Consider the following 12,817-nt stretch of genomic DNA (forward strand, 5'->3'; position numbering starts at 1 on the left):
CGTTGTGGGATGCACGTTGATTATGCTTGCTTTTGTTGCTTGCGATGTGTCTACTTCCTGCATTCCATTTGTACGGGTTATGTTTGCCACATGGTGATCGATGATTTTGGGACATCTTGTACGGTTCATGGCGCTCATGGGCTTGTAAGGGGGGTTGTTGGAGAGGGCTTTCTGGTCTATTGTTCGGTTTATGTGTTTGATGTGAATGATAGTGATTGAACTGTGATGGTCTGAGGTATACAGCATAGCACGACTGATGGATGTAGACAGATACTGCCTTTTTGATTTCCTCAATATCTTGGGAGTCATATAGTTTCGTTACCATAGAGATTTATTCCACAGGGAAGGGCTACCAGCTCAACCCCTACACATGCAGAAAGTAAAGCACAAGGCAGAACTGAAATTGAGAATATCATACTCCACTCAACCTATATCTCAGTTATCCCAACCAAAGACCCCAGAAATCAAGCAAAACCCAGCTTATACCCCAGAACCACCCACAAATACGCGACCCCGGTCTTGAGCACCGTCCACCACAGCCCCAGCCCCATGAACCCAATCAACCGATTCAGCAGAATCAAGCGCTCGGCATAGAAGCGGGCCTCGCGGTCCCGCTCGCGCTGGGTGATCTCCCCGCGCCACACGCGGTCCATCTGCAGGGCATGCTGGGCGGCCTGCTCCGAGGCCTTGCCGAGATGGGAGCGGAAACCCGTGAAGGCATCGCCCACGAGCACGAGCCGATCGTCGAAGAAGCTGGCCGTGGAGCACTGGGCCTCGCCGACCTTGGTCACGAACACGCGGGGGGTGAGCGAGACCACCTCGGCGAGCGGGGCGGTCATCTTGGGCAGGTGGGCGGCCAGCTGCGCGCGCCAGACCTCCGGGTCGACCAGCCCCTGCGGCACGGTGTTGGGGTGGACCTTGCCGTGGATGTCGGTGAAGATCTTGGCCATCTCGGGGGACCCTTCCGGTAGGAAGTAGTACCAGACCCAGTTGAGGAGGCGTTTGCCGGGTTCGACGTGGCCCTGTTCGGTGGGGATGAAGTAGCTTGTTACCCACGGTTAGCATTCACACCGTATCTTCCCTCCCCTTCGGTTCACCCCGAGTCCGTTTGCCCAAGGGAAAGGAAAGGAACCAACGAACCTAATGAAATACGTCCCGCGCAACAGCGTAAAATTCAGGCGATTCTCAAAGTACTCCACCGTGCCGGCCGACAGCAACTTCTCCGGCACCGTGCCGCGCCACCCGATGTAGCCGGCGTACTCCTTGCGCGTGGGCACCTGCAGCAGCCGGCGCACCGTCGAATGCACCCCGTCCGCCGCGAGCACCATCCCCGCGCGCGCCGTCTCCGTCGCCCCCGTCGTGACGTCCACGTACTCCACCTCCACCAGCCCTTTGCCCCCGTCGGCGGCCCGATCGTACCGGACGCCCGTCACCTGCTTGCCCGGCCGGTAGTCCACGGTCCCGTCGCCGGGCTTGGGCCCCGGCGGGTGCGGCACGGCGGCGGACGCCAGCCCGTCGAAGTTGGCCCGCAGGATCAGGTACAGACAGCCCCAGTTGCTCATGTGGTGGTGCCAGCGCGTGTTGGCGACGCGCAGGTGCTTGCGGCGCCACGCCGCGCTCAGGTACTCCGTCGGGATGGCCGCCGGCCGCCCCGTCGCGTCGTACTTGTCCAGCAGCGCGACGACGCTGGGGCCGATCGACACGCCGGACTCGTGGCTGTGTCGGTCCTTGGACGGGTCTTGTTCCAGCACGATTACGTTGCTGCCTTGCCGTTTGAGTTGGAGGCCTTGCAGCAGGCCTGCGACGGAGCCGCCGATCTGTTTACTGGATGTTAGTGGGGTTGGGTGGGGAGAAGAGGGTAAGGTTGGGTAGGGTAGGGTAAGGGGCTGGGGGTCGGGGGTCGCACGATGATCACGGATTCGGGGACCATTGTTTCTGTCTTGGTGTGTGTCTGGCTAGGGGGGGAACTGGTGGTGACGAGAAGTGGACAAGGGAATCTGTCGCTCAAGTATGGAATATGGGTAGGTTCACTTAGGGCAGTTGGATCAGCAGGCAGAAAAAAGGCGAACAAACGACCAGGAGAAATCAATGCAAACGCGCGCAGTATTATGAAGAATGAACGCACAGGTATCGGTATCAACTCCCAACACGCCATGAGTCTTATTAGCATCCCAGCACTTCCTTCATGCATGCACCCGCATGGTTCCTCCCACATGGTCGGAGAAAAGAACCCCATTCAAGCCGAAGGGTTGCATGACCGTCGGCGAGTCCTCGATTCCCCCGATGTCGACACCTGGGGCACGCAATCAATACCCCTTCGGGCGTAGGGCGGGTCGGGATTTCCGAATGTCCCGTTTAGGGTCAGCGGGAGGGAGCCCTATCTGACTGGGTGAGTGGAGCCTTGCAGGATTACTAGGGCAGCCTTCGTTTTGCCCATGTCTGACGAATGCACAAACAGTTCACATGGGTGGTTTGTGAAGATGACTGCGCTGCAGCAATGCTCTATCCGGGGCAGGGTCAGGGCGGCCGTTCTCCGTAATCAAGCTTATGGCAGGCGTTGCGTACGTATCGGAAGCTCACAATCTATGTACTATCTATGGCCTTAACATTGTTCTAAGAAGGATCGCAAACAACCGAGGACTATCGCGGATATCAATACATATTCAGCAGCTCTCGCAGCAAATGCTCTACCTCGTCTATCTTGCTTCGCAGGTGGCTTCCCTGCTTTCTCATCGTCTGGTACAAGTGCTCGTTCGTCAACCCCATGATCGCGCCCTGCGGGGAGACACCCGCCCCGTCCTCCTCCCCCACATGCACCATCGATCGCTCCGTCCCAGATTCCCGAGTGACCCCTTTGTGGTTGGCAAGGATACTCACACCATCGGGCAGCTCCAAAGCCGCCTCCGTCTCCTCCAGCGACCCCAGCAAGATGGCCACCGCTTTGCGCGCCCGCGTCGCCGTCTCCCGCACCGGGGTGTCAACACACCCACACGTGGGCTGGAGCTCCCCCAGCCGCAGGCCAAGGTACATGTCCGCGTCTTCCAGAAAGGGGTCCAGCGACGGCTGTCGCGTGGGATGCGAGGAGCAGTGCATGGCCGAGAGTTGGGACAGCTGATCGTAGAGGTCGGTGAAAATCGCGGTATAAATGCGGGTCAAAACCAGATAGCAGGAGAGAGTGAGGAGCTTGGTAGGAATGTCAAATGCACTGGTCGAGGGTAACGGCTCTGTGGCCGACGCTGCGAATCGGTTCGCCTCGTCTTCCGCCTCGCCCCCCTCCGTCCCCCTGTGGGCGGAGACCACTTTGTAGAAGCCGCGCGAGAGGAACAGTGCATCGCCGATGGGGTAGTTGTCAAGCGCATCACCACCGCCATGCTTCTGGTATTCCTGCGACACGGACGCTGACGAGGCGCGAGAGCTTTGAGAAATCTGAGCTTCGTAGTGCGACATCTTGGCCAGGAGTCCGGTCAGAGTGGTGAAGTGGTCCTCCGCGGGAGAGGGCCCCGCCGTCGTCGCAGCTGCCATGTTTTTCGTTGCTGCTGTTGCTGTAGTTGTCGTTGTCGTCGGCATTGCTCTTCCTCCTTCCATCGAGTCATTGATCAGCGCATCCCCCTGTGCGAAAGACAGCAGAACCTTGTCCCAGTCGGTGTACATCGACAATCCCGCCATGTACTCGTCCGCAGCGCTCGCGGTGGGAGCTTCCAACCCATCGTCCAGACCCGACAAATGATGCGCCGAGAAGTGCTCGGTGCTCATCAACAGGTCCGGTGGGTCGATCAATGCGGCCGAAGTCTCGTCGCCCCATGGAAACGAATCCACGATCATCGCGTCGGTGTCCGCGAAGAGGCTGCCGTCTTTCTTCTCCGTCGCCCCAAGGGGCAGGGCGGGACACTCCAAAGGCGAAGGCAGCGATGACAAGGATGACGAGCACGAGGAGGAGGAGGGCGCAGAAGAAGATGAAGAAGATGGAGGGAGCACAAAGGTGCCCATCCCCGGCAGTGGGGGCTGGGTCAAGCCCTCCCGTTCCGTGCGCGTCAACTTGCGCGAGTGCGAGTGGACCTGCGACTGCGACTGCGATTGCGACTGCGCTTCGGGCGGGTCCTCGTCTCCTCCCCGCAGTTTGTTGCGACCCGTCTTCAGTCGTCGACTGTAGGTGCAGGACCGGGGGATCTTCGCCTTCGCGCAGCGTTGACAGGGCCCGGTGGGGTCGCCCGCGATCGAGGGCACGCAGCGCAGCTTGTGGGCGCGGCAGCGCTCACAGGAGGCGCGGAGGCTGGGATTGCTGTCGCTCATGGTGGTAACTGGAGACAGTGACAGTCGTTGAAAACGCGGTGTAGAATTGAATGGAAACTGAGGTATAGAAAGAGGGCGAGATTTGCAATGGCTGTTGTTGAGCGTTGTCTGATTGCGTAGAGGGGGAAATTAAAGTGGGCGGCGGGGAGGGATTTCTATGGGGCGGGCGGGGATGCTGGGAAGGGGGGGCTGAAGTGCTTCCGGAGGAATTGGTAGAGTCTTTCTCCGCCCACATGGACTGCTTTTACTACAACGTCCTCCTATCGCCTTCCTGATACGCACATTTAGTTATCTTCGTGTTCTGTTGTTTGAGCCGTATTGGCTGTCAGCCATCCCGGTACCGGGATGGATTTGAGCCAGGATCATGCTCCCTGGTTCGGGCATTCCTGCCCTAACCCTCAAGAAGGCTAGAGTGAGGGGAGAGGGTGATGAGACAGAGACATGTCGCTCGCTTATCATGCATATACGTCGTTATATCCGTTTCAAATTGTCCTCGCAGTGGGCGTGGGCAGTAGGCAGTGGCGAGCGAGGCGGTGGTGATGGTGTTGACTGCTGATAGAACAGCCAAGTAATATATAGAGTATAAGCACTAGCCATCTGAATCCGACTCCGGTGGTGAATTAGTAGCGAGCCACCCAACCATGCGTAAAAGCTTTACTGCCAATCCGGACCAGGCACTAAGATTACCCCTCACCAGCGAACGATCTAGATTCGTCATGTCAATACTGCAGACAGACGTCTCACTCTTCAGCCCCAGGTTATATGAACAATAAGTCTATATACTTAGGGGGAATAGCCGCTCTGGACCCGATAAGTTAACCAGATCAGGTTTGGTATGAAGAAACCCATTGCGGGTGGCGATAGGCTTGATGAGCCAAGATAGGGAGGGAGCTACGGGGAAATGCCCGGTTGGAGACAAAGCATAGATTACCAATCTAATCACCACCTACTACGGAGTAGTTAGTTAAGTGCTTATCACTAATCACTTGGGGTAGGAGATGGAGGGGGCATCCTCAGTACTAGAGAGGCTCTGCATGAGACAGATAATCGGAAGAGGGGGGAACTCTCTCCTACCTAGGTTACTGACACTTTCTGACCGAGTAATTGAGTGCTTGGGCAATTGGACGGTTGGACGATTGGGTCTAATTGCGTCGTAATCGCGAGAAGTTGACAGGTTGATTACTTAGTACAGTACTTAGTGCTTGGTGGTGGTGGTGGTGGTGGTGACGCGGAAATACCCGCTGGCCCGTATCACCCGCAGCCAAGGAATGAGAGTCTGATTAGGTCTTACCTCCTCAGCAATGCACTTTCCACTCTGGGAATTGAAGTGTTGGATAGTACTAGTCATAAGGTATACGTAATGTAACCTCACTTCGTTACTCATACTTAACTATCCTACCTTACTAGGAGCCGATCAGGGAGCATCAAAAGTGGGCTGCCGTCTTGGCGTGAAGCCACGCCCCGTATTTGTAAAACAGCACGGGCGCAGGAAGGAAGGCTAGCGCCAGAAACCCCAGCAAAGTATTGCCCCACCCATACCCCAGCGACTGGTACATCGCCGGCCCGGCCAACGGCAAAAAAGTACTGCAGATGAACCGTAACACGTTGTTGGCCGCCAACGCTGACGCTGACGCTGCCGATCCGAACAAGTCCACCAGATACAGCTGCGCAGGCATCTAAATGGAAAACAAGGCACAGAAAAAATAGAGTAAGCAATGGGTCACTAAGCGGAAGTAATGATCAGTCTCAAAGAGAGAGAAGAAGGGGTTGCTTACCATGACAAAGAAGGACCCAAACCCTATCACAGTAGTACCGATGATGGGCACGATCCAGTGCACCTTGTAGTAAGCCGTCCAGCCATAGATGAAGAGACCGATCGCCACGCAGGGGCAGAAGTAGATCATCAGCAGAAGACGATACTCGGGTCGATGCTGTGTGACGCCATCCTTCTTCATGCGCGCGGCCGTCACCCGGTCTCCCAGGGGTTTGGCAATAAACATACAACCGACCAACGACACGCCCAGTCCCAGATAGACCAGCCCGGAGGTGGCGGTGGTGAATCCGTACTGCTTCTCAAACACATCCGTGAACGTGGTAAAGAGAAGATACATGAGTCCAAAGATGAGAGCCATGTAGATCGAGATCACCAACAAGATGGGGGACCGGAACAAAAGCTTGGTGGGCCGTACGAGGGCCTGTAGCAGGACTTGCTGCGGCGGTCGGTGGTCCGCCATCTTGGATCGTAGATGCAAGTTCCCGGTCGCCACGCGAAGACGGGCGGCCTTACGCTCTAGCAGGACCTTGGGATGTGTCTCTCGCATCACCATCAAGGCGGCAATCCCAACCGCACCCCCGAAGATGGCGAGGAGCCAAAAGGTCCAACGCCATCCGAGACCCGCGGCGACAAAGCCCCCGATGAGAGGGCCAAGTACCTAGTAGTCACCGAAGAACATGTGTGGTCAGCAACCTTCGCTTGTCATTCGTACCGAGTAGAGGGAGAAAGCGAGGGCCAACCCTACCGGTCCAGCCATAGGGCCCAAACTGTACAACGACATGGCGAGGGCGCGTTGCTGAATCACCGTCACATCGGCGATTGTCCCACCTCCCAAAGCCATTGGAGTCCCTCCTGCACAGCCGGAGATGAAACGACAAATCATAAAAGTGGCGAGGTTTTGACTCAGGGCGTTTCCGATCACGAACGCCACGAAAAATAGATTGGCGACATGATACACGGGTAAGCGGCCAAACACCTCGCTGAGGGAGGACATGAACATCGGGCCCATGGCCAAGCCCAGAACATAGAGGGTGACGGCCAGAGTAGCCACGGTAGAGGAGTGATTATCGAAGGTATCGAGGACTTTGTTGATACCGGGGGCACACATGGTTGGGCCCATGTTCCTAAGATGGTAAGTGGTTAGATGGATGGATGGATGGATGAATGAGGGTTAATTCTGCCTGGGGCCGGAAGGATTGCGCCCTACATGACCAAAGAAATCAAGGCCACCACGATGACATGGGCCCATCGCTTGCCACTGGACCAGTTGTGTGGGTTTTGTTGATCTTCAGGCCCATCCCAATCGACAATCTCGTCATTGGTGGTTGGTTTGTCTTCCACCAGACTCGTCTCGAGAGAGGCTGCGCTGACAGCCGTCTCGGTATCTTCTTGTTTAGCCGCCATATCTGACTGTGTCTGGTCAATCTGACTGCTGTTGCAATACTTGGGGATGGATTCGATTTAGTTTGGGTTAAGGTAATGTGTGTACATACTTCGGTGGTGAAAGTTTTTAAAGGTGAGAAGCTCCATCACACCACCGGAGTCCGCGTTAGCTACTCCGTACATTGAAAACCACCAGACTAGAGGAGGGGGAGAGGAGGGGGGGATGGACAGGGAAGCTATCTCCGATTGAAAGTGTTCGGATCGTATATGCGGGCTTTCCTCCGATTAGGGCCGATTGCCCCCGCCGATCCCGTATATACGGTGACTGGCCTCAGGCAGATATCTTAGCACTAGTACTAGGCCACTACTCAGTTAGTCTCCGTGCTTAAGGCATCCACTGCTGCTGACTCCGCCTCACTCAAAGAACCTCCACACCACCACCACCACCACCACCACCAACACTCACTATGAACTACCCAACATCCACCCCTCCTGCATCCATCTTTCATCCTTCTATCCTCCGTTGATCCCTATCTCTTATTGATGAATTGAACAACATGTCCTCATCCAATGTCTCCATGTCGCAGGACCCGCTTACCTCATCCGCCGCAATCCCTCCCGCCAAGCCCCGTCGCCGGCGTGACAAACCCCAATTCTCCTGCAACGCGTGTCGTCAACGAAAGTCTCGATGCGATCGGCAACAGCCCACATGCTCCAGCTGTCTCTCGCGGGGTCAGACGTGCGTCTACCTGACGCCTAGGCCCGGAGCATCGTCCTCGTCGGCCCCGTCCAGCGGGACCGCCGGAGTCCATGACCGGCTCGTGCACCTGGAGCGTCTCGTTAAGTCGCTGATGGCCGATGGGGTGGTATCTCACCACCATCACCACCATAAGCCCCCGCAGCCACTGGCCACGCCCGATTCCAGTTCCAGTGGCGGTATTCGACAAGAGTCGGCCAGCGGCCTCGATACGCAGTCGGACTGCGGAAGCATGCAGATCACCAGTTCGGAGCTGCGGTATGTGGCCGGCGAACACTGGGCGGCCATCCTGGACAGTATCGCCGACCTGAAAGCCCACTGTGACCGCGAGGAGCAGATCTCCCTGGCCGAGACGCCCACTCACCTCAGTGAGGAGGAACCACCCCACTTCCGCCATGCTTTGTTGCTGTATGGATGTCACCGGGCCACCTCGCGCGCGGAGATTATCGCGGCTCTGCCGCCCAAGGCCGCCGTCGACCGCTACATTTCCCGCTATTTCAACTATCTCGACCTAGTCGCATCCGGTGAGTGAGGTACTTCCCTGTTCAACCCTCTTCGCTATTCTCCGACCGTCTCGAGAGGGAGGTGGGCTGATTTCTGGATGGTGTACTAGCTGCGGTACATGGGCCCAGCTTTCTGCGAGAGGCAAGTTGGCATATTCGCGGGTTGTCAGTGCACCCATGCTGACTACGATCACATAGTATGAGGCATTCTGGACCGATTCCAGCCGGGTGTCGATCGTATGGGTTGGCCTTCTCTTCAGCATGGTGTGTCTGGCGGTGATGGCTTCGGATACGACCGACGGGCCCGAAGCGGAGCAGAAGTCCCTCCAGATTGACCTCTACCGCGAGAAGATCGTGCAGTGCCTGGTCCTGGGCGAGTATACGAAGCCCGGGCAATATGTGCTGGAGACCGTCGTGCACTATCTCTACATTGAGTTTGGCATCAACCCGGATGCGGATCGCAACATCTGGTTTTTGCTAGGACTGGAAGTCAACCTGGCGATGCGAATGGGCTACCACCGCGACCCCAGCCACTTTTCGGGCATCTCGCCGCTGCAAGGGGAGATGCGACGACGACTCTGGGCCACCGTGTTGACGAGCGACATTCTCCTCTCCAGCCAGATGGGGATGCCACGGATGATCTGTGACTGGAAGTGCGATACGGCCGAGCCGCGCAACCTCTACGACATGGACCTGGACCAGGAGCTGACCCAGCTGCCACCGGCCCGCCCCGAGACGGAACACACCACGGCGCTGGGGATCATCGCCCGTCGCCGCATGATCATCGCGCTGGGCGCGATCGCCGATCTCGCGGACGCGGTCAAACCGGTCAGCTACGCGGAGATCATGCAAGCGGATAAAGCGCTGCACGAGGCGGTCGCCAGCATCCCCCCGCCGCTCCGCATCAAGCCGCTGGCGGCGAGCGTGACCGATTCGCCGCAGGTGATCATGTCGCGGCTCTTCCTGGGCCACCTTTTGTACAAGGGGCAGATCATGCTGCACCGACGGTTCCTGGAGCTGCATGTTGCGGCCACGGCGTCAGCGACAGCGACTGGTGCGGGGGATGGCGCTGGCGCTGGCGAGAATGCTAGCGAGCAAGCCAGTGGTGAAGCGCCCTTCGCGTACTCGCGCACCGCCTGTATCGACGCATCGCTGGGGACGTTGCACATCCAGCACGTGCTCGACGAGGAGACCTGCCCGGGCGGCCAGCTCCACGAGATGCGGTGGCGCATCACCTCCAGCATGAACCACCTCTTTCTAACGGCGACGATGATCCTCTGCTCGCTGCTGCACCGGGCGCAGCCGCTGGGCGAGCGCACGGAAGAAGTCCTGGCCGCCCTGCGGCGGGCCCGCACCATCTGGATGCGACGCAGTACCTCGTCCCGGGAGGCGAAGCGCGCGACGGAGATCGTCAGCCTTACCCTTGCGCGCGCCGGGGACGGGAACCGGAGTGCGACGAGCGCCGAGGAGGACAGCGAGCCGATGGTGGTGACGCAGAACGCGTCGACGGTCACCAGCAGCGACTTCACCACAGGGTTGGGGATGACCACCTGGTCGCATTCCATGGATCTGAATGAAGGTGAGCCGAATCAACTCCACCACATGTTCATCACCCTTTCGTGTCTGACTCGCCTTAGCCGACCGGCGGATGATGCCGTCAATGCTGGGACCGTACCCGCCCCCGCAGTACACCGGGATGGACTACTCCTTCCCCATGATGGACGACTGGTTACAGATGCAATGGCTGGGTCCGCAGGAGGCGGATCCGTTCTTTCCCGGATGACTTACATCGTTCAGGATTAAATGTTTACTACTACTGGGAATAACACCATTGTGAAGATTCTCATCACGGCTGCAAGATCAGCGACCGTGATAATAGTAAGTAATTAGCTATGTTGCCAAATTCATCTATCTCTGTTAAGGATGTGGATGGTGGATGAATCCCGGCTACGTAGTCTACCTGAGGAACTACCTTAGGTAGCTAAGACCCACCGAGGAGTACGGCAGACCATGTTTCGGTCTGACCGGCGAGGACCGCGAACAATATCCTGTCCAATAGAATGCAGATTAGAAGGGGACGCTCTTGAGAATTATAATCAACAGGAACAGGCTGCAGTGGTGAGACTAGTGTGGGAAATGGTTCCTCCGTGGTACCGTACTACAGCAGTTACTACAGACTTGATGTCCATCTCTATTCAGCCTTTCTACATAGTATAACTCCAGTCAGGGAGGATATATTTTGAACTTGTGTCGTGGATTCACAATATACCGCAGGTGCACGCCTCGTTCTGCAATCAGATCGCTGGGAGGCTATCATAAAAGCTCAGGGGCAAACGGGACAGTGAGGGAGCTGCTCACAACAGTTTCACTCTTTCTTGTAAGCCAACCCTAACCATAAGTTGGCCATGTGAAATGTTGTGAGAGCACTGAAGGAGGCCATCGGTCCACATATCTCAACTCGGAGATCGTCGATAGTTCTGCGCCGTACATCCATGTCCCTCCTTGCCGGGGCTTTCCCTGCAGAAAGTTACTGTATATCAGGAATGCCGTTGGCGGACTCGGGGCCCGGGGGCGGATTAGTATCGTCGAAATAGTGATCCTCAAAGAAGAGTCTCCACCCTGGCATTCCGTTGCCATGCGCGTTCGTTTGGATCATATTGGAACACAGCATTTCGTCTCCATTCCTGATCCTCAATGGGGTCACTTTTATACTCCCCATTCTCATAGAAGATATATGGGATAGCGACGTACATCCTCGCCGCCGTGGGTGCTCCAGGAAGAAGTCTTACATTGAGCAAGTCACGTAGTTCTGCAAATTTCCCGTTGTAGTTTGCTAAGAAAGGATTGTTAGGTGATAGTTCCCTGCGAGGGTGCATGATGTAGATGCGCGTGTCGTCCTCTGCCCCATTGAAGATGGTTGGGTCGAGGGCCGGGCCCACCCCGTCTTGTGGTTCATCACCAGAAATGAAATTGAGGACGCGTCTCTGGAAGGCTGCTCACTGTAAAAAACTAGGATTCTCCCAGTAGTGTGCCTAGAAAAGAAGGGTTAGCTGCGCTAATGATCCATAGGGATTGAATGACCCTGGGCCTGGACCTAATTGGTGCTGCTCGAGCAAGCTTCTCATACGGGTCTTGAGCTGGGTTGGACACTTGACATCGAAAGGGGAAGTCTTCTAATGTGTGATGTTGCATACCATGTAGACCCCTGTTCTAGACACCACTGTTACGACAGTACACCCCATAAGACCCGTGGTGGCGATTTGAAAGGCACCACCATCCTGAAATCTTCGCTGCTGGGCCATCGACTCAAAGGTCTCGATACCGCCTCGATATTTGATTATCGGCAGAGGCTTCCCGAAATACGGATTTCAAGCTTTCTTAAGTAGGTCTGCTTGTTTTGGAACGTAATCTCGGATATCGGCAAGGGTCAGGTCCGTAAAGGCTCGCGGGTGGAGGCTTGTCCTTTCCACAAGCTGATGAGATGCGTTGCTATCACCTGGGACTTCGGTGAGCCGAAGCCCGTAGCTGCGTCTATTCAAGCTACCGGAGCAACCTTCTGAGGCTGGACCACATAAAGCACGGTATGAAGGAGTATCTGGATCATCCCAAGTGCTTGCACCGCATTCAGGATCACTAAAGAGGGTCAGACAAGGTACCGTGAGGGAGCTGAGTTAACCTTACGCTCGGGGATATACAAAGTGGCTCTTGTTGGCCTCCACCCCAACCGAGGTGGCTCTCCACTCCCCTACCTGGGAGTAGATGAAGGATTTATCGGCGCCGATGAGTTTCCACCAAAGCGCTATGGAGATCAAAAGCCCCCATTTCAAGGTATGTGACATGGTTATGTTGGTCTCGCAGGATCTTCAACCTTGCTGCTCTTTTGAAGGAGAAATGCCTAAAGACAAGCTGAATAATCTATCCTCAGCAATGGAAGACACAGCAAGAAATGAATGTGGAAGAATAGCGAGCAGTATCATCTGGGCTCGCTTGACAACCTTTGTAACATTTCTGAGGATTAGGAAAAATATGGGAAAGGTGGCCTTGAATTACCCGTGATCCGATTCTGTAAATTGAGGTTACATCGCCTGATAAATCCCATAGATGGGAAAG

The 12,817-nt window shown here is 56.3% G+C and overlaps 5 protein-coding genes across 5 annotated transcripts; 1 reads left to right on the top strand and 4 right to left on the bottom strand.

Moving 5' to 3' along the window:
* Window positions 1–464: 464 nt before the first annotated feature.
* On the bottom strand, window positions 465–1,930 carry BO95DRAFT_428403 (FAD binding domain protein; the record flags this gene model as incomplete). Its single annotated transcript, XM_025584844.1, has 3 exons — window positions 465–1,044; window positions 1,141–1,817; window positions 1,907–1,930. The coding sequence occupies 3 exons, from the start codon at window positions 1,928–1,930 to the stop codon at window positions 465–467; spliced, it is 1,281 nt and encodes a 426-aa protein (XP_025446138.1).
* Window positions 1,931–2,652: 722 nt separating this feature from the next.
* On the bottom strand, window positions 2,653–4,290 carry BO95DRAFT_506727 (Zn(II)2Cys6 transcription factor domain-containing protein; the record flags this gene model as incomplete). The annotated part of the gene is made up of 2 exons (XM_025591214.1): window positions 2,653–4,002; window positions 4,057–4,290. The coding sequence occupies 2 exons, from the start codon at window positions 4,288–4,290 to the stop codon at window positions 2,653–2,655; spliced, it is 1,584 nt and encodes a 527-aa protein (XP_025446139.1).
* Window positions 4,291–5,714: 1,424 nt separating this feature from the next.
* Window positions 5,715–7,468, bottom strand: BO95DRAFT_506733 (MFS transporter; the record flags this gene model as incomplete). The annotated part of the gene is made up of 4 exons (XM_025591215.1): window positions 5,715–5,966; window positions 6,066–6,722; window positions 6,810–7,188; window positions 7,272–7,468. 4 exons carry the CDS (start codon window positions 7,466–7,468, stop codon window positions 5,715–5,717), a joined length of 1,485 nt encoding a protein of 494 aa, XP_025446140.1.
* Window positions 7,469–8,025: 557 nt separating this feature from the next.
* Window positions 8,026–10,872, top strand: BO95DRAFT_405872 (putative transcription factor; the record flags this gene model as incomplete). The annotated part of the gene is made up of 4 exons (XM_025584021.1): window positions 8,026–8,728; window positions 8,818–8,876; window positions 8,906–10,286; window positions 10,345–10,872. The coding sequence occupies 4 exons, from the start codon at window positions 8,026–8,028 to the stop codon at window positions 10,488–10,490; spliced, it is 2,289 nt and encodes a 762-aa protein (XP_025446141.1). The 3' UTR covers window positions 10,491–10,872.
* Window positions 10,873–11,800: 928 nt separating this feature from the next.
* Window positions 11,801–12,546, bottom strand: BO95DRAFT_506740 (uncharacterized protein; the record flags this gene model as incomplete). Its single annotated transcript, XM_025591216.1, has 2 exons — window positions 11,801–12,340; window positions 12,389–12,546. 2 exons carry the CDS (start codon window positions 12,544–12,546, stop codon window positions 12,076–12,078), a joined length of 423 nt encoding a protein of 140 aa, XP_025446142.1. The 3' UTR covers window positions 11,801–12,075.
* Between the last annotated feature and the right edge of the window lie 271 nt (window positions 12,547–12,817).

Source organism: Aspergillus brunneoviolaceus (genome assembly GCF_003184695.1).
Source record: "Aspergillus brunneoviolaceus CBS 621.78 unplaced genomic scaffold BO95scaffold_8, whole genome shotgun sequence".
NCBI classification, from domain to species: Eukaryota; Fungi; Ascomycota; class Eurotiomycetes; order Eurotiales; family Aspergillaceae; genus Aspergillus; species Aspergillus brunneoviolaceus.